The 21,809-nt window shown below is 38.9% G+C and overlaps 1 protein-coding gene and 1 pseudogene across 1 annotated transcript in view; both read left to right on the top strand.

The window, feature by feature from the left end:
* PITRM1 (pitrilysin metallopeptidase 1) overlaps positions 1–21,809 on the top strand; it is a 1,418,909-nt gene that overhangs the window by 722,417 nt on the left and 674,683 nt on the right. The window contains exon 17 of the mRNA XM_044064598.1: positions 14,789–14,909. Coding sequence (XP_043920533.1) covers positions 14,789–14,909 — 121 coding nt within the window. The remainder of the gene's footprint in view (positions 1–14,788; positions 14,910–21,809) is intronic.
* On the top strand, positions 2,267–2,365 carry LOC122797465 (annotated as a pseudogene).

The following is a 21,809-nucleotide window of genomic DNA, read 5'->3' on the forward strand; positions in this document are numbered from 1 at the left end:
GAAACACAATAAACATAGTACAGTTGTGTACCTACCATAAATGTAGATGTTCGAGTGTATTCACTGTTGCAGTCCAGGTTACCCACCCACCATCCCCCTTCTCTTTGCTGGGACTGATCTGCACTTCTCTATCCTATACAACCTTTTTGGTGTATTTGCTTGTAGATGAAGGAAATTTTATTTTTGTGCATGCATTTCTTTTTGCTATATTTTTCAGTCTACCTATTTGGGGCACCTGACATCTGGGGCAAGAAAAACTGAAGAAAATGGCATTGGCTGCATCTTTTATACCCTGGCGCACTGACGTCAGGGAATAGGCGACAGCAACCAACGCCGGACCTAGACTTTGGAATTCTGGCTGACCACAGGCAGCCTGCCAGCAGGATAACCCAACAGTAATGATTGCAACAGTGAATACACTCGAACATCTACATTTATGGTAGGTACACAACTGTACTTTTTGCAGGGCCTTATAGCTGGTCCTAATGCTATCTAAATTCCTCCTCCCATCCTTAGCTTTGGGAATCTACCCAAATGTAATGACTGTAACAGTGAAACATGAAGAACATAGTACAGTTGTGTACACTTACCATAAATGTAGATGTTAGAGTGTATTCACTGTTGCAGTCTTGGTTACACTCCCTCCAACCCCCTGACTTCGTTTGGCTATACCGCTTCTCTCCTTTTCAATGTTTAAAAGCTTTTTGGTGTATTTGCTTTTTTGTTTGAGGTACAACTTTGTATATTTATAGATTTAATTGCTTCCCATTTGGGGGGCACCTGACATCTGGGGAAAGAAAAACTGATGAAATGACGTCAGCTGCATGTTTTATACCCATGATGACCTGACGTCACGGAAGAAGAGAGCAACCGATGCAGGACCCAAGACTTTGTTAATCAGGCTGACTGAGGGCTACCTGCAAGCAGATAACCCAAATGTAATGACTGCAACAGTGAATACACTCTAACATCTACATTTATGGTAAGTGTACACAAACTGTACTTTTCCCTGCCTGTGCTTCATTTGTTCCTCTGTCTTTATTTCTGTGTCTGTTTTAATTCATATTTAAGAACCTTTGCTTTCATTCTGCTATTGCTAACAAAGAAAAAAAGAAAAAAAAGTCCTTCCCACTTTTCTTTACAAAAGTTTAATTTTCTTTGAGATTCACTTGTGTTTCTTGAATTACTTGTGCATTACTGTTGTAAATATAGTTCAGAAACTCTTCTTATGTGTTTTTTTGTCAGCAGCACGCCAGTTTATATTCCAAATCAATAAATATAACTGTGCCTTAATAAAGATAATATTTTATTTTATTTAACTTTCTTTCTGGTGCAACTCGCTCTTTCATGTTTTTAACAGTTTTTGCGCCAGTTTTATATATATCTATCTATCTATATATCTATATATATATATATATATATATATATATATATATAATTTCCTGTAATATTTTCTAAATTAAACCCGATCTGTCATAAAATACGCAATCATTTCAGCCCAAGAAGTAAACTCCTTGTTAACTATATGCATATTTTTTTATAACAGTGGAGCTGACACTCCATACAAACAACAGTGTTAAGCTTCATCCATTTTTATCATTAAAATTCTGTTGGACAGAAGTTACAGAGCTCCATTAATTTACAACATTTTCCAGTGTGCATATTTTATACTTTATTTACATTTAACCCACCTCCCTCAGTCAGTGTGAATCTTGCTATCTAACCTACTTTAAGTCAATATACGTGGCTCATTATTTTTTGCATGCATTTCTGGATGTAGTATTTGCATTAATAGAATTAAAATTATACATATTGCTTGGTAGTTTCCATTACATAATATATTTTGTTTCTTTTTTTTATTTGAGCAGAAACTTTTATCAGACAGCATTTAATGACAAGATGGATTGAAGTAATTTCCAGACCGAGAGTTACTGATCTCAATAGTTTTATATCACACAATATATTAATTTCCGTTTTCCATTCATCAGTCATTTATTTCTCCCTTTTCCTCCCACATATTCAAAAGCAACGTAAATATAGCTTACAGACTGAGAGTAGGGACTTTTATCAGATGGCATGCAATGTATGTTCCCACATTCCATTTTTAAGTAAAATGTTGACATGTAATACTTGTACTGTTACATTTCTATTAATTAGAAAGTCTTTGTGTAGTATTTACTGAGTTCAGTGGTCTTAAAATGCAATTCAGAAGGCAACTCACATTTTGATTATAATATATCATTTTTTTGATTATAATATATCATTTGTACTTGCTTCGGCAGCACATATAATAAAACTGGAATGATACAGAGCAGATTAGCATGGCCACTGCACAAGGATAAGTCATGAAGTGTTCCATACTTCTGGGCGGCCAGAGTGGTGCAGAGGTTAGCGTTGTCACCTCACAGCAAGCGGTTTTCCGGCTCGATTTTCGGCTGGGGTGCCTTCTGTGCGAAGTCCGCATGTCGTCCTGTGGTCTCATGGGTTTCCTCTGGATGCTTCGGTTTCCTCCCACATTCCAAAGACGAGCCTGGTCTGCAAGGCTATGGAACATATCATTATGGAACTAATAAACAATGACATTGGTAATCTCCAAACTCTGGACCCTACCTAGTTCGGATTTGTAAAAGGCAGATCATGTCTCCTAAACCTGATAGACTTCTTTGAAGCGGTCACCAAAGCCTCTGATGAGGGTAAGGTGGTTCACACAGCCTATCTAGATCTTGCCAAGGCTTTCGACACCATCCCCCCACCCTGGAATTATAAACTCACTAAACTAGGTATAAATCCCTGTGTCACAAGATGGGTTGCCAACTGGCTCACTGACAGAACCCACACTGTGAAAGTAGCAGACTAAATCCAACTTCAGATCAGTGAGAAGTGGAGTACCACAGGGTTCAGTCCTGGGTCCTCTCCTGTTAGCCTGTACTTCAGAGAAGTAGATACCAAACACAGAAGGTCTTTCGCTAACAAAGTTTGCAGATGACTGCAAACTAGGAGCCATAATCAAAACTCCTAACGATGGGGACATCCTACAAAAGGGCCTCACTGAGACAGATGCCTGGTGTCAAAGCCACGACCTCAAGCTCAGTGCCAAAAAGTGCATTGTCATCCCTTTTGGTAAAAATTCTGTATGCATGAACTACCACATAGGCGATAGTCTCCTTCACACCGAAAGTGTGATAAGAGATCTTGGGACACAGGTGGACAATAGTCTCTCCTTTGATAATCACATCACCTCAGTAGTCAGGAAACCCTTCTACGTTGCACACCTCATCACAAAAGGTTTCTCATCCAGGAAAAAAGAGGTCATTGTTCCCCTCTACTCATCACTCAGACGCATTATAGAGTACAATGCCCTTTTAGTATGTACCTCACAAGACATCTACAACAATTGGAAAGGCCACAGAAATACCTCACAAAGAGGATTACCAGCCTCAAACAGATGCCCTACGTAGACCATCTCAAAAATCTCCAGCTTTACTCTGTTGCATATCACCTACTCAGAGGCGATCTCTACCTAACATACAAAGCTATGTCAAACTCAGAGCTGTTGGACATGCTCCACTTAAAGAAATCCCAATCCCTCCAAGCTACGTGCTCTAGGGACCTAAACCTGGTCACCACAATGAACAGAACATGCTGGAGGGATAGATTCCTGTCCCAGAGACTTCCCATGCTCTGGAACAAACTACCTATCTATATCAAACAGAGCTCCTCATTAGCACTCTTCAAGAAAAATCTTGATGATTGGATGGGAGATAGGAAATTCACTCCGGGGATCACTTCTGTTTCTCTGCTTGACAGGGGCACAGGAAAATTATTTTCTTGGGTGGCAAAAGCCAGGGTACCATTTGGCTAGGCTCATGGATGGATATAATTTTCCATATAACCATTTATTCATTCAGTATTCCCAGTGCATTTTATTTTATGGAGTCTTCCACTTTAAAAAAATATTTTGTCTTTGTTTTTATTCATAATTTTCTTTTGGAAAACAGGAAAGGGCTATACAGAAAACCTGCCCCTAGAAATGTCCATAATTTGCTTTTCTGCTCCTGTTGACTCACTTCATTTGCAGGAAGCATACTGATACTGAAGCCACGTCTGGAGGTACCGAAGGGTTTGTGGCTTCTAAACATAAGAGGAAAAGGCACAATTGTGGATCCAGCCCTACGTTGCCTGACGATGCGGAACCGAATGGTAGCATTTTCGACCCTGCCAATACACCGCTGCTTTTGCTTCCTTCTACCGAACGGGACAAGAATAGTTATGCAGGAGTTATGACGAATGGCCGAGTTTCTATGCCTAACACCTTAGACAAAGGTGTTACAGGTACTGTTTCCACTTCTCCGAGTAATAAAAACATTCAGGACTGGTTAAAAGGTCCTTATAATTTTAACTTTGAACGTAAAGAAGAGGGTGCACCATTGGATGGTGACTCGTACGTTTTAAAAATTGACAAACTATCAAGACTTATGTATAGATACAAAACGCTGGGCACTGAAAACTGTTATTTGATGGAATGTATTAAGCAGAAAATTGTCCGAAAAGGGCTCAGGGTATGGAAGTACCCAAATAATGTAGAACCTGGTACTGCTTTCCATAAGGAACTTATTGATGTATTTAATAACTGTGGACTTGAGATTCTTAGGCTCATCATTAAAGAAAATAATAGGATTTTAGAGAACTTGGAACATGAGATTTTGGTTTTAGATGGTTTTATTAAAAAGGATCTTCTTTTTGAAATTAAACATGAAAGAGATAGGTACTACAGTCTTAGGTCTGATGTTGATTCCAAATGTAAAACATTGGAACAAAGGAAAATTAATAAACTTAAAAGAGATATTGAGGAATACCAGAATAACATTAGTTACCCAGAGCCACCTTTTAAGAGATGGGAACACAATGACAGAATCAAGTTTAATAAAACAACTAGGTACAATAACCAAAAGAGTTCTTGGAATGAGGAACAATATTGGGGAGATTATGACATGGACTTTCCACCTTTAGAGAATGAGGACCAACATAATTATAGGAACAAGCAGAGGTTCCAAAATTTTCAGAAGAGGAGGGGGAGAAGGGGGAGAGGGAGGTATTAACAACAAGACTTTACACCCCCACCCTCATTCCCATCCCCACTACTCTACATCCCTTAGATAATGGCTCTGATGATGGTGTATTGCGAACAGGTACTACACACACTTTTATGAATTTTTCTGTATACAACTTTAGTGATGTTCTTATTAAAAAAGTGCACTTTGATCTACTTAGTAAAGGATTTAAATTTATTCCCAATGTAAAAGGGGACCTTGTGCAAACAATTATAGACATGAAGTTGTTTCTTAAGAAGGTAAATTTGAAAGCCATATTGCCCCCTGACTCTGATCTTCAGCACCCTTCTCTTACCAGGCATAGTACTTTTAACCCCCCATACCACCCACAAATCAGGAATCTGGACATGGTTCTTGAAAAGGAAATTAGAAAGGAATTTAAACAAAACATTAAGGAATATAACCTTTCTAAACAGGAATTTGAGATTTTGAATGATTTAAGGTGTAATATTGGAATTAGAATCATGAAGCCAGACAAGGGAGGGGGGGGTCGTTATTATGGATAATATAATCTACGAAGGGAAAATGAATAGTATCCTTAGAGAAGAAAGTAAATACAAAAGTGTATCATTGAACGAGGTAAACCTGGCCTACTATAAAATAGACCTTATACTTGACAACATGTTGGTGGAGGGCACAATTGATAATAAGATGCACAAATTTTTATCTGTACCTAAGCCGAAAATTCCTGTAATTTTCGGAATACCAAAAGTGCACAAGAATGTGTGTGACCCTCCATTAAGACCAATAGTAGCAGCTGATGGTTCAAAAACGCTTCCCATGGCCAGATATGTAGACCTAATGACGAAACACATTTGTAATAACAATGAATTTATTTTGAAGGATTCGTGGGATTTGTTGAGAAATATTACTCCTGACCTCCTGTCTGAAGATCTTATTTTTGTCACAATAGACGTTATTGACCTTTTTACTTGTATACCCCATGATGAGGGGTTGAGTATGTTTGAAGATATGATTTTTTTGGACAAAACACTTAAACACTCGGAGAAGATAGCAATAGTGGAACTAGCTGACACGGTACTCAAGTACAACTTTATTCTTTTTAATGGTGAATACTACCAACAAGTACGAGGAGTTTCGATGGGCGCGGCATGCGCACCTACGTACGCCAATATTGTGTTAGCTAGTTGGGAATCTACATTTGTTTTGAATTCAGTATACAAACAATACTGGTCACTTTACAGACGCTACTTGGATGATATTGTTATTTTTTGGACAGGGGGTAAGGATAAATTATCTGAATTTCTTGACTACATTCAGGGTACTACTAATTTTTTGAGATTTACACACACTACCTCCACTGATAGGCTACAATACCTGGATATAGAAGTTTACAAAAGTTCGAACAAAAAAGACCTGGAAACGAAGGTATTCAGAAAGAGTACTTTTTGCAACTCCTTCCTGCATTTCACTAGTGCACACCCCCCACACTGCAAAAAGAATATTGTTAAGGGGCAGTTCGTGAGGGGGTGTCGCATGACTAGCAGGGATGAAGATTTTTTCACAGAATGTAATACCTTGGAAGGGATGTTCTGTGCAAGAGGTTACCCACCTGATTTTATTAAAAGTATAAGAACAGAGGTTGAGCAGAGTAGATAAACCAAATTTAAACCTATAAAAGGTAGCTTGACAGACACCAGGGGTTTTACTAATGACACTGGCAACATTGTTAACTACTGCCATTTTAATAGGAAGAATCAAAAAGGAAAACTACACTATGAATCGGCCTTGATTTTGGAATATAATACGTTTAATTCCAAGGTGAAAAAATTATTTCAGACTGAATGGGACAAATTTGTATCCTTTTCTGACATTATGAATATTAATGAATGCATCCCTAAAATTGTTTACAAGAACGCATGGAGCATTAAAAAAATACTTGAAAACAATAAAATTAATGCTAGTAATAACACTACTAATAAGGGTGTACTAAGTAACATTATAAATGGAACTTACAAATGTGGACACTGCAATCAGTGTGAATACATCCTTAACAAAGGAGAGGTTTACCTAGATGCTAGGGACATCAACATTAATAGTGCAGGTCATTACAATTGTGAATCAAAGGGGGTGGTATATATGGCCACATGTGTTAAATGTAGCTCATTTTACGTCGGTAAGACGGAGAGGGTGCTGAAGAAAAGAATTTATGAACATACATACGAGATATCTAAGAACAAAGAAACAAACGCCCTATACAAGCACACTAGAGTATGTAATGACTCTAAATTTTTGTTTTTTGTGCTTGAGCAGGTTAAAAAGGAGATGAGAGGAGGTCTTTGGGAGGAATGGCTTGAGTATAAAGAATTATGGTGGCAAATACTGTTAGAAGCCACCAAGTTACCTGGGTTAAATGAACATATTTCATTATCCCCAGTTTTAAAGTTGAGAGCAGCTAAAATTTAGAATAAACTTGTACAGATATTATTTGAACAGTAGATGGTGCTATTTTAATGTAAGCAGATCGCATTTAAATGAAATGTAAAAGAACACATTTTTTAAATTAGGTTTATTTATTGTGTTTTACTATTTATAACAATATATGTATTTAATTACCTGCAATCGAATACACATTAACTGTTTTTAAAGTTTTTTTATGCGTAAATAATGTTCTAACACGATCTAACATCAAACTAAATTCCTATGGAGTTCTTAATACACATGAGCCTTTTGTTTTATTGGTTTAGGTAAGATGCAAATAATACCATTGGTTAAATTGATTTTAATTGGATTGTTTAAACAGTAATTAGAGTTAATTAATTTATCTGATGAAGTCTTTCCTTAGTTGTGGACGAAAACGCACTTGTTCAGTAAAGCGTTTATGTGGATTTATTTTTGTTGGCTGCAATAAAGACTTGTTTTCTGTAGCTGGTGCGCCTTTTCCATCTGGTTGAATTTACTATCTAGATCTTGCCAAGGCTTTCGACACCACCCCCCCACTCTGGAATTATAAACTCACTAAACTAGGTATAAATCCCTGTGTCACAAGATGGGTTGCCAACTGGCTCACTGACAGAACCCACACTGTGAAAGTAGCAGACTAAATCCAACTTCAGATCAGTGAGAAATGGAGTACCACAGGGTTCAGTCCTGGGTCCTCTCCTGTTTGGTGTCTACTTCTCTGAAGTACAGGCTAACACAGAAGGTCTTTCGCTAACAAAGTTTGCAGATGACTGCAAACTAGGAGCCATAATCAAAACTCCTAACGATGGGGACATCCTACAAAAGGGCCTCACTGAGACAGATGCCTGGTGTCAAAGCCACGACCTCAAGCTCAGTGCCAAAAAGTGCATTGTCATCCCTTTTGGTAAAAATTCTGTATGCATGAACTACCACATAGGCGATAGTCTCCTTCACACCGAAAGTGTGATAAGAGATCTTGGGACACAGGTGGACAATAGTCTCTCCTTTGATAATCACATCACCTCAGTAGTCAGGAAACCCTTCTACGTTGCACACCTCATCACAAAAGGTTTCTCATCCAGGAAAAAGAGGTCATTGTTCCCTTCTACTCATCACTCATTAGACGCATTATAGAGTACAATGCCCCTTTTAGTATGTACCTCACAAGACATCTACAACAATTGGAAAGGCCGCAGAAATACCTCACAAAGAGGATTACCAGCCTCAAACAGATGCCCTACGTAGACCATCTCAAAAATCTCCAGCTTTACTCTGTTGCATATCACCTACTCAGAGGCGATCTCTACCTAACATACAAAGCTATGTCAAACTCAGAGCTGTTGGACATGCTCCACTTAAAGAAATCCCAATCCCTCCAAGCTACGTGCTCTAGGGACCTAAACCTTGTCACCACAATAAACAGAACATGCTGGAGGGATAGATTCCTGTCCCAGAGACTTCCCATGCTCTGGAACAAACTACCTATCTATATCAAACAGAGCTCCTCATTAGCACTCTTCAAGAAAAATCTTGATGATTGGATGGGAGATAGGAAATTCACCCCGGGGATCACTTCTGTTTCTCTGCTTGACAGGGGCACAGGAAAATTATTTTCTTGGGTGGCAAAAGCCAGGGTACCATTTGGCTAGGCTCATGGATGGATATAATTTTCCATATAACCATTTATTCATTCAGTATTCCCAGTGCATTTTATTTTATGGAGTCTTCCACTTTAAAAAAATATTTTGTCTTTGTTTTTATTCATAATTTTTTTTTGGAAAACAGGAAAGGGCTATACAGAAAACCTGCCCCTAGAAATGTCCATAATTTGCTTTTCTGCTCCTGTTGACTTGTTTCATTTGCCCCTACAACTTTTTTTCTAGTGCCATCTGTTGTTTTTCTCTCTGCTATTTGCTGTTGAGAGTTAGTTGTTGTTGTTTGTCTTTTGGCTTTTTCCCGGTAAGGGGTCGCCACAGCGGAACTCCGGTCCGCTAATGATTGGCAGTAGATTTTTACGACACGCCGAGGTGCCAGCTCGACGCCCAACCTTCAACGAAGGCACGCCCATTTACGCACGCATGTTTTTCGAATGCTACCCAACCGCGGGGAGGACATGCAGACTCCACACAGAAGGCACTCCCAAGCCAAGCCAAGAATCGAATGGGAGAACCTCTTGCTGTGAGGTAACAATTCTACCGCCATACCACTGTGGCTGCTGTTGAGAGTTAATGAAGGTTTTTAATCAAAATGGATAGAAGACTCTGTGTGTTTTGATGAAGACTAAATAAGCTGCCCAATTCCTTCAAAGCAACCTTTTTAGTTTGTACATTCATCCATAACATTATTTATTTTGTCTACTGGAACAGACTGTGGTAACCACTTGTAATGAAACTGTGGAACCCAGATGCTAAGATATTCTGGTTTTCTAATTCTCTTGCTAAGAATTTCTCATCCCTGTGTAAAAAAAAACTATTAATAGATTATTTGTTAGATAGCCATTGTTTTGGACCTCCCTCTTAGCTGTATCAACTGAGTGACACTCTGTCTCTGCTTCCAAACACATCCTATTTCTACAAAAGGCTGAATATTATTGCATAAGTGCTGTTACTTAAGAGGGCGGCCACGGTGGTGCAGTGATTAGTGTTGTCACCTCACAGCAAGAGATTCTCCGGTTCGATCCTCGACTGGGCTGCCTTCTGTGTGTAGTCTGCATGTCCTCCCAGTGGTTGCGTGGGTTTCCTCCCACATCCCAAAGGCATGCTGTAGATGGATTGGGCACTCTAAATTGGCCCTAGGCGTGAGTGTATGCCTTCCGTGGAACTGGCTGGCAACTCGGCACTGTAAAACTCCACTGCCAATCATGAGCGGACAGGTGATCCGCTGTGGCGACCCCTAACCGGGAAAAGCTGAAAGAAGAATAAGTGCTGTTACTTAAGAAGTTTAATTAGCCAGTCTCATCTGGAGCTCCATGCAGGGATGAGCATTTACTGACATCCATAGCAGTATGTATCAGTATATTAATATATATTGACAGTATCATGCAAGTATATTGTACTTAAGCTAGCCTAATTTGTTGTATGTTTCCCGTGTTTCTGCATGCTGTTCTGTCACAACATTCAACTTAAAAAAGGGGCTGTAATGGTCCAGTTCTTTAACAAGATTTAACTTAAGAAAGGGACTATTGTTATAGCAAGTCAAGGCCATGGAGTACGGCCCCAAAGATTTTATACCACACAATATTGTCTCAAAGGCCACTTCATCTATCTAGCTGTACAATTCCCTTTTAAAAATAGCTAGAGTTGTATAACCTTAATTTTAATGCCCCGTGCACCTAAATAGTGCTGTTATATTTAGTTAAGGATGATGCCATGCTTAACTTAACAAAAAGACTTTTATTCCTTATATTTAGACGGTGTTGAGAAAATGTGATCCATAGACTGATGCTAAGTTATCAGTATTTTGGCAGTTAAATACCATTGTAGTGTCACACCTTAGTCATCGGTACATCAGAGTTTATCTTTATCACCCTTAATCTGTTTGAATAGTTCATCCCATGAAAGCCAGAGATGTTAATCCATTAAATTCTAAATTTTGTATTTGTTTTACTGAATATGCATTAGACACCCTATTATTCAATGTATGAGCTAATAAGGGCAATATATATTGGGAGCAGCACTTTACTGTCTACTGCTAATTTTTTTCATGGTATCTTTCATGATTTCATAGCAACAACACACCATACTTACCGTGTGATTGTTAAACGTATTCTAAATAATAATACCTAACTCATTAACAGAAGATCCTCCATTGATAATCTCACGATATTAGTATCCAGATATTTCTGTAAGTTAGTGTGTTCATCCAAAGTTGTTATTGTGTACTCTGTCTTGATGTTGTTTGCATACTTTATCCACTCATACTTAGGTAATGGACAGCTGCACATAAACAAAAATACTGAGTAAAAAAGGTCTCCCTGCCATTTGCAAGAACCTTTCTGACTTTGTCTGCCATATCAGGTCTTAGTGTGATGTACTTCCCATTGTCACCTTTTAATGAAGGCCTAGTTTACCTGCCAGCCTGATGTACTTAATTGATTAACGTTTCAGTCACTTGGCTTCCTTCCTTCTTTTCTTAGGGTCGTATTGAACTAGTCATAGCATTGAGTTTGTATTAACTCTTCTGACTTTGATTACCCTAATATTACCTTTGCACTTCTACCACCCAAACTCAGACTTTCTACCCTCTTGAAAAACCTTCTCTCTCCTTTGTCTTCATTCTTTTCCTTCGTACCACTTACCATAGTTTCTTGTCTTCCCTCTCTCCTTTGGATCCCTTTATCAAGATTTGCACGGTCACTAATTCTCCTGCTTCTCTTCCTTCTATCTCATAGCTTCTGACTTTGTGCTTAATCATTTCTGCCATGTCTCATACTTGTCAACTTCCTTTGAAGTAAACACCATTAACTCTCACCTTGTATGTCATATTCTGTAACCAGTTTCCAATTCATGTTGTAAACTGGTTATTAATTAAGAAATTTTATTACTTCCAAATTTTTCCAGTATAATTGAGCATTAGATGCCTTAGATCAATATTTGCTGATAGATTGCATTCTATCGAGTCTGTCTCAGTGGAGTAGAACTCCGTTTGATTACTTAAGGGTGATCTATCAGATATAAACCCATGTTGCATTAGATCATACAGCTGTCTTGGCTGTAACAGAGAACAGTGATAAAGTAGTTATCTTGTATACTTTACCAATAATACTTAGTGGCTTAAAGGATGAAAACCTGAAGCAAACCTCGATTTATTGCATTTTGGTATTGGACCTTCAGTTACCATCTTCCTTATATATTTTAAGTATAAAACAGTACTTAGTGTTTCTTAGAAAAGGTTAAGTAAACATTGTGTCATGTTGGGTAGTATTCTTGAAAAAAGCCCCCATTAAGTCCATCAGAACTTGTTGAATCATTGTACTTATATTGCCTTCACTGGCATCTCAACTGCCACCACCAAAACTGAAGGACAAGTCATTGATTTCAAACTTCAGTTGCTTAATGGCTGAGAGCAGACAAAGTGACTGGAGAAAAAGTAAGCAGTGTTAGTTGAGTATGTTATAGAGTCATTCACAGAGCTTTATTTATTTCCATAGTGAGTACCCTTAAACAGACATGCATGTTTGTAGAAGACTTTAAAGTTATCTGAAGAGTGAGCTGCAAATTTCTCTTCATATTGTGCCCCATGCCTATTTACAAATTTTCTTAGCTTTGTAGTTACTTCATTTAGCTTTTGTTTATTTTTTTCTCTGTGAATAGATCCTTGTATTTTTCCAGATGTGTTTTCTTGATGAATTGCCTCTAAAGTGAATGAGGCCACAAAAGTGGAGAAGGATAAGCATTTCTGATAGTATTCAGAACCTTAAGTGGAATGAAGCTGCCAATTAAGAAATCCAAAATTTTGTAAAATGTGTTCCACTTTTCTGAGATTTTCTTTCCATTCATTACTTATTTCCAGCTCCAATTATTCATTTTTTTATATTTCATTAAAGTCCCCCTTTTAAACTTTCTTTATTTGTTGTTTAAATTCCTTAAATTGATTAGTAGATGGATAGCATTTCTCAGTTTGCCACAAGAATGATAGTTTATAGATTTATTTATTTACATTTGTTGAGCGGGAATGTCCACTAGGTCAGAAACCCATTTTCAGTGGAGGCCCAGGGAGAAAAGCTCCATGTTACAGTTTAGTTTACACAGAGCTACAATTTACAGCTTTACAACATAGAGAACAGATAGTTTAACCATATACAAAATGTAAATTAGTAATAAAATAGACTAAGGAATTTTATACAATTGGGAAAATGATAATATTGGATAATTTCTAATAACAAGGTAAACATCAGTCAATTGAGTTTTTTTTGAGAGGAGAGAGGGTAGGAGAGTAGAGAGGCTGCAGAGGATATGAGCCAGAATTAAAAAGATGGGTGTGAAGAAAAGTAAGTAGAAACAGCAAGGCACCAAGATGGCTCTATGAGGTCTTTTGATGTGGGGATAGAGGCAGGTTTGTTTTTTGAGAAAGTGTTTTTTTTAGGGTATATTTGAAAGTGTTTAAAGAATCAAGAACTGTGATAGAGGGGGGTAGGTCATTCCAAAGGTTTGCTTTTTTTATTTCATAAAAAACTCTCCACAGCATTTGTTAGATGGCTCCATAGGATCTTATTTCCATAACTAAGTAAATGGTAACCATCAAGAGAGAACACATTGCATCTTCCCACAAGTTACTCCCATAAGTATACCACTTGAATGCATCTTTATAGGCACTGATGTCCCAGTGCATTTGTCAGAGTTCCATCACTTTCATGGTTTGGGAAATGGATGGAAGGAAATATATCAGTAAAAATAAAATCAAGCCCTTCTTAATCATTTTTATCAAACTGTCAACAGTGAATTTTCAATGGTCAGTAGCAATCCTGCCTACATTGTTTTTTCGACATACTATTATCACGCAGTCATACAGTTCAGAGCATTGAGCATGTCTGATAGTTTACATCCTGGAAGACTATTGACAGTTACTAGTTCCTTTTTAATTCTTAGAATATTTTTTTAATGCCACATAATTGTGAGTTGCCTATAATTAGCTCTCTGCTCTTTTGTTGGCAAATTTGCTGAGGGCCCATAAAAAAATTCCTGATTCTAGGAGCTACCCAAGGGTACAGTGATATTCTCAACCACCTTTCCCTCTGAACCCTCTTCTCATCTTTATTATTATTATTATCATTAGTTAACATTAAACATTATCTTTCAATAATAAAATGCTCTGAAATGCATCACATGAATCAAAAATAATTTCATAAATCGGTATATTTTTATGCTGTTTCATGTTGAAAGCTGCCAGTAGAACTTTTAGTGCTTTTTACCTATATGAGAAAGTTTTCATCACATTAGAAACTTGATAATGTTTTGCTTGTGGTATAAACGGATATTTTATACTGAGCCTCAAGGGGAATTAATCCCCAGATTGTAATAGGTTGGTAATTTTTTTAAGATGGTGGTTGACATCAGATGTGAACAAATTCCTTCTGTGGACTAATGGCCATAAAGTTTCCATAAGGCTTTGTAATGTGGTTGAAACTATCTTCTGAGAGGACACATTTGATATGATTGTGCTCGATAAATAGATTGATCTAAGCTGTATTGTACTGCTTAATATTTTATGATTTATTCACTTAAAAAAGAAGTGGTTGTGATTTTTCTTTACAGAATGGGGTGTGGAAGCCTAGATTATAGGCAGCAGGCCCAGCAGATTGAGTTAAAGACTGGAGGGATGAGTGCTTCCCCTTGCATTGTTCCAGATAATTCAGACATGGATGTTTATGAGCAGGTAAACTGGAAATTATCTAAAGAATATTATTTTACTTTAAAACTAGTTTGCTTGTTTAATTGTACACAACCTGAATTTAAAATCATTTTAATATAAACATTCAGAATAAAATAACAACAGTTTTTGTTGTGTGATGTGCTAATTTCAGCTCGCACAATGTATTTTTTTTTCTGTAAGTGAAATCATTAATGGAATTGAAAAGAACAGACCAGCACTTGCTTCTTCTGAATTATTTTACTTGTTTGAAAATACTGTATCTTTTATATTTTCTAAGTAGGATTGCTTGTGTCTGTTAGACAAGACCAGATATTTCCTTTGTAAATAATGCTTAGGTCAAACAAGCAAACTATTTAGTGCGATCTCAGACTGAACACTAGTAAATATTTTAGATACTGTAGCTATTTTCAAAAGGACAAGCTTTGCTATCCAGACACAGTAACTCATACCTTTTTGCAGTTTAGCTGAGTTTACCGGTGAGGGCAGACTGTATTCTAAAAGCCAGTGCCAGTCTGTACAGACTGAGAGCTCTGATGCCACACATGGACTCAACCTGTACTGAAGAAGTACTGGCATATAAACAATTCCATATGGTAACAGAAAGTTGCCCTTTCATACTAATGGATGTTCAGATACAGGTATTTTGAGGCAATTTTTCACAAGCTGTGTATGCAGTCCAAGTCCCATTGGAGCTGCTTAGTCCTATTTTCTGCATTATGACATTGTCATGTTTACATGACAGGATATAAAACTTGGGTCAAATGAGTAGTAAAAAGTTGATTGTTGTACAAGGAGGGAATGGGTAACAATTTGGAAACTATTGCTGCTGTCAAATTATTCTTCTGATTTTGAAGTCCCTCTGTAGTGGGTAAAATTTAGAGTTTCCTCTTCTGATATTCTCCACATGGAGTAGTTATGAAAATGCTCTGATCCTATACAAATGAGTGTACGCTTTGCCCAAGTGCACATCATGTTGTTATACCCTTTTTGCTTCCCAGCTTTTCTCTTTGATTTGCATAGCTTGAATTTCAAGTCCTGAAATTTTTGTGTTTACTGCCTAAATCGTAGAAACATTCTACGTGGTCTCAGAATCCTCCAGGTGGAAGTCAAAGGACTTTTATCTGCACATGTGTTTCCTGCCTGGAAGAGTTATGTTGCCAGAAGTGTTTCAAGTGTCAGAAATAAACTGTGAGAAGCTTGCAGACTGCATTAACCTTGAGAAAGATGGTAGCCATGGAAGGTGGCCAACAGGGCAGTTGGCGTAAGGTTCTCTTCTGTGACCCTGGCTCAGGATCCGATAAACAGGAGAAAGTAAGGGATTCAGAGGCCAGACAGCATCCAAAGCTCACTCTCACAAATGATATTCCTAAGTGAGCCTATAGCTCCTTGTTGGTAATTTTCTTTTCTGCTATTCCCAAACTAGAGAAGGACTAGCTTGCTCCATTGTCTGATGACAAGCGGCACAGTAGTGGTATACTTCCAGCTGGTATACCACAGTGAGTGAATTTGGTGATGGACATGCCAACTTTAACAGAGATGAACATCGAGTGTCCAACTGCAACTGGCACTGCTTCATGCAGGGAGAGCTCTTCAATTTCTCCTTGAAAGTTAATTATCAATATTTCACTTGCTGTGTCTATTATGAACTTAGCCCTAGGTCAAAGAATCTCAACAGTGTGAGATGGGGAGACTCTAAAAGGACATCACATGACAGTTGGCTCCATGGGGAGATATGCTACACATAAGATGTAGGTGCACTGTTTAATGTGTTGGGGACTTGGTTTTATAGCTGTGAAATTGCCCTTAGGGCCTCATTTTACGAATAAACTCTGTTCAGCTCAGCTTAAGTTGTGCTTTATCTCAAAGTACTTGCAAAACAAGTGAATCCATACAAGTAAATTTTAAACAAAAGGTATGAAAAATAGCTATATGTACATGAAACAAACGATGTTAAGCTACTAATTTGAAATATGCAGGTGTATGATTTTAGCAAAAGAAAGTGTGTTACTTAATTCTGCAATGCCTTCTTTGCTTTTCTCATGGCTGCAGGCAAACTTCTCATGGCTGTAGGCAAACCAGGGAACAGTCTGTACCAGCAGGCAGTAGACAATGAATATAAAAAGCTATTAATGGATTGGATGACAGTCTATGAGATGACGTAACATGATGTAACATGCACTTAAGCATTACCTTTATACCTATGAGCATTTCAGAAGAGGTCTACTTAATGACATGTTTTTGAGATGCAGAAGAAAATTGGAGCACCTGGTGAAAACCCAGATGGACACAGGAGGTTGTGCATACTCTCTACTGGAAGCACGCACTATCTTAGAATCATTGTGAAACAACATATCAGCTTTTCAAATAGTTTTAATAGACTATATATGATATATAATTTGCTTGCATTACCACACTGTAAATAATGAACAATAATTCTGTAGAAAGAAAATATACATTGAATTAGAGGGTGCGAGGTTTGTATGCAGCCAGACACTGCCTTTAGCCTCCCATTTGTACCTGCAAGTGTAAGACATTAGTGTAAAATCACAGGTAAAATCAGCACACAGTATAATAATGCAGGCATTGTGTACGTATTCATGCAAGGTCCTGCCCTGGCTTCTTGTGTCATATTGCCTTCTCTAGTGCATAAAAAAAAATATGTAAATTGAAAGTTTTTAAGTAAATCATTAAGAAAAACAGAAATAGTAAATTAATCAGTCTCATATATGAAAAATAGAGAGAACTGCAGTAATAAATGAATCATTCTCATACGTAAAAAAAATAAATATAAGACTGTGTACTTTGTATAGTAAAATAAATCATTACAGGAAACTACAACAATAATCAGTTTCATATGTACAGAATAAAAAAAGTAGATACAAACGGTAAGGCAAAGCAGATATACTATGTAAATAACACTATGCAATTCATAAATTGTCCTTCTATTCACATGTTGCAGTATTCAGTACATGTGGGTTTACTCCTCTTCCTTCCCGAACGTCTGGCCAATATACAAAAGATTTCAGTCACTGTATGGTGCGTTGAACGTCTGATGTGACTAGCAGTACGTGGGCCATAAAAGAGATGTCTGCATGCACCAGCCCTCAGAACTTCTTAGCCGCCAGTCAAACATCAGGTGTTCCTGCCTTCCCTGCCATTGGATTCTAGAGAAATCAGATAAGTGCCCCATTGGGGAACCTTTTCAGTCATTTCTTTTGTTTTAATGCTTGTTCGTGTCATCCAGAAAGGGCAAGTGTAAGTGCGGCTGTCAGATACTTCACAAGGACACCCACGCTCAGTGTCTTTTTGTTTAGGTAGGTTGCACGACTACAAGGCCTGCACCATCTGCCAGGCTTTTGTGCCCAAAACTCTACGCAACCGAATCCACAAGCTCAACCTATACCTTGAAAACCAATGTCTCAAACAGTTAGCATTGGGTATGGAGGGTTCCGCCGACTTATCTACCGAACCCCCAAAAAAGAAAAGGCCAAGACCATCAGGGCTAGTACTGCTGCTGTGCCTCCTCCTCCTCCTGACTCTCAGCCTGTAAAACCAAAGCTGCCCGAGGTGCAAGAACAAGACCGCCACGATACAAGTTAAGCTGTTTTTACTTCCACATACACTTTTCGATTGATACTGTGACCAAACTTCTTCAGACAACAAAAAGAATGCAACAAACATTTCATTTAAAATATCCTTTGAAAATCACGTTATTCACTTCTCTATCGCAGGAAAGTAATGCACAAACAATTACTTACATCGTGCATCCCCGCCCAATGCCTTCATTCAATTAAAAATATCAGCAAATTACTGAATGTACAAGAACTTAAATATGCAATGATCGGGTTTAGCTAAACCACAGCAACATGAGTCCATTGTAAAAACAGTGATTGATAATAAGTCTCAAGTACTAATCTGTCATACGCTCCTAACAGAACGGGCTAGCAATCAATACATAAACAACTGTTAAGCTCTATATTTCCTAGCTCTAGTCTTTATCCCCACCCATTAAGTTCCAGTCACAGCCTCCAAGCCATGTTCAAAATACATTTTAACTAAAAAGTAAAATGTTAAACTATATAGACTATCAAAGAACGGCTAATATATTTGCCTGCATAAAGGCTATGTATAATACAGATATAACTTTAGATTTAAATCAAGCCACATTGGTATATAAGCCGATGTTCATCTTTCACTATTGCAGTCCTTACAAATGGGTTATCCAGCTCCCGGTAGCCCACAGTCGGCCAGAATACCAAAGTCCTTGGTATGTGACGTCAGCTGCCTCCGGAACAAGCCTGATGCCAGGACATCAGGTATAAAGGCAGGCAGCTGACGTCATTTCCCCAGTCTTTCTTGCCACGGAGCCCAAAGCAGAAGCAATTTGCACGAGTGCCGGTTGGCCGATTACCTTCTTTTTGTATTCCAACTGCTAAAGTTGAAAACATCCTCAGATGAGTACCCCGTTGGGGACCCTTTTTTCTTGCTTTAATGAATGTCAGAGAAAATTAATAACTGTCTTGCCTGTGGAAAACAAATTGCGCATTGTGATTTTCATTCTTACTGTATTACTTGTTTGGGCCTTGAGCACGACATCCCTAATTGTGATCTTTGTGCTTCTTTCAACCCACGTACCATACGCTGTAGAACTAGGATTTTGTGTAAGCACTTCGGAGTTTGGCCTGAGTTTGTCGGTATGGTGTCTTCTGGTTTACAAACTTCAGATTTTCCTAAGAAGTGCAAGGATAGGGACCGCAATAGGCCTAGGGTTAAATCAACTGACGACATCCCTGCTAAGCTGGTTGTAGGTCCAGCGATGGCCAGTGAGGCGCTTTTTTTGCCCCGCACTCCGCAGATGTTCAGCAGCAGGTGTCTTCGGAGGCCTTTCCTGAGTCCTCCATTTCTCAGGCTTCTACCTTGCTTTCGGACCCTCTGTTAGTCACCTCCTCTGATGGATCCATAGCCGCTAAGCAGGCGCCGGCTTCGGAGGCCTCTTTTCTTCATCCGGAGACCAGATCCAGACCAATGACCTCGGTTCACATTTCTGCGGTGGCTAGGCCTCCTGAGTCCCTCCGGCTTTCTAGTAAGCCTCTCAGCAGAAAATCTACTACTAAACAGGCGCCGGCCTCCCCTCAATTGCCTCAGGCTCAGATGGTTAAGATGGCTAGTGATCTCTTGACTCTTATCAGGGGCTCTCAGCCACCTTCTTCTAAGATGGCTAGAGAATTGTCCCCGGATGTTTTGTCCGTCTCAGACTCGGACGTTTTTAGTTCCTCTGCTGATGAAGGACTGTCTCAGCTTTTTTCTAGTTTTGAGGATTCTGATGCTGAAGACTCTGTCCCTTCTGCCTCCCCCCAGAAGATTTCTCTTTTGGGGATACTCTGAATACCCTCAGGGAGCATTTTAGGTGGGAAAGCCAGGACTTCCCTCAGTCTAAGAAGCAGATTAGGGAGTTCTTGGATTTGCCTCAGCATAAGCCTTTAGCTATTCCTCCGGTTTTGGAAGTTGTTGATATTTTCATTGACTTCTAATTCTGTTCTTCCTGCTCCCAGAAAGCCTGACAAGTATTATAGAGTTCCTGATTCTCATCAGTTCATTTTCAAGAATCCTACTACTGATCCAGAGATTATTTCTCAGGGCCCTAAGGGTGTTAAAGCCACGGTTGCTAAAAATCCTGTTCCTTCTGACAGGGAATCTAGGGCCTTAGATAGGTGGGGTAAAAAGGTTTACACTTCTTCCACCCTGGCTATTAGGTCTGTTAATTGTCTTTTTCATATGCTTAAGTATCAGCAGCATACTTTGGAGGCTATCAAGGCTAAAATTGCTGGTGTTCCTTCCCTGATGGAGAATAAGGACATGCGGGACTTATTGAATTCTGCCACTCTGGTTACTAAACATTCTCTACATTGTGGTTTTGACACTTTGGAGGCCTCTTGCAGAGCAGCGGCCACTGGTTCTGTTATCAGAAGGCATGCTTGGCTCAGGGAACAGCCCCTTTTCTGAACCTGTAAAATCTAAATTACTGGACATGCCTTTGCATAAGAACAATCTTTTTGGAAGCAAAGCAGAAGAGGTGTTGAAGAAGTTGGAGGATAAGACCAAATCTATGCAAACTGTTAAGGATGTTCTGCAAGTTCAGCCTCCTCATTTTAACAGGCATTACCCTTCTAAGAGTTGGACTTATCCTGACCCTAGTAAACAGGGTTGCACTAGATCCAGGGGTTACAGGTCTTCCAGGGGACAGACTTCCACCTTTCAAAAGGCTAAACACTGGCATGCTTCATCTTCTAAATCTGGGAGTTCTAAGCAGACTTCCCAAAGCAAACATTCTCAATGACTCCGGCCTTCCCCTGCTTGCCTCTGCGGGTCCAGGGTGTCCTTTGGAGGGAAGGTTAGCCATTTTTGCAGATGTCTGGCACACTATCATGGACGACAAATGGGTGCTAAAAATAGTATCCCAAGGCTACAAATTCTCCTTTCACACCTTCTCGGTCCTTCAAGGACACCCAGATATTCCCCCACTTCAAAAGGCAGAAGCAGGAAAACAAGTTTATTCCTTGCTAAATCTGGGAGCAATAGAGCCAGTTCCTGTACTGCATATAGGCAAGGGTTTTTACTCAAGACTTTTCCTGATCCCCAAAAAAGAGGGCTCCTGGCACCCTATTCTGGATTTGTCCATTCTAAACACCTTTCTGGTGATTCCCAAATTCAAAATGCTCACCTTTCAGCAGTTGCTGCCAGTGTTGGCCAAGGATTCCTGGCTGGTGACTTTAGATCTAAAAGAAGCTTACTTGCACATCCCTATAAGGGAAAGCTGCAGGCAGTTCCTTCATTTCAGGGTGGGGAACAGGCACTTACAATTCTCTGCACTGCCCTTTGACTTATCTACTGCTCCCAGTGTTT

Source organism: Protopterus annectens, chromosome 3.part0 (genome assembly GCF_019279795.1).
Source record: "Protopterus annectens isolate FY-2018-M chromosome 3.part0, PAN1.0, whole genome shotgun sequence".
Lineage (NCBI taxonomy): Eukaryota > Metazoa > Chordata > Ceratodontiformes > Protopteridae > Protopterus > Protopterus annectens.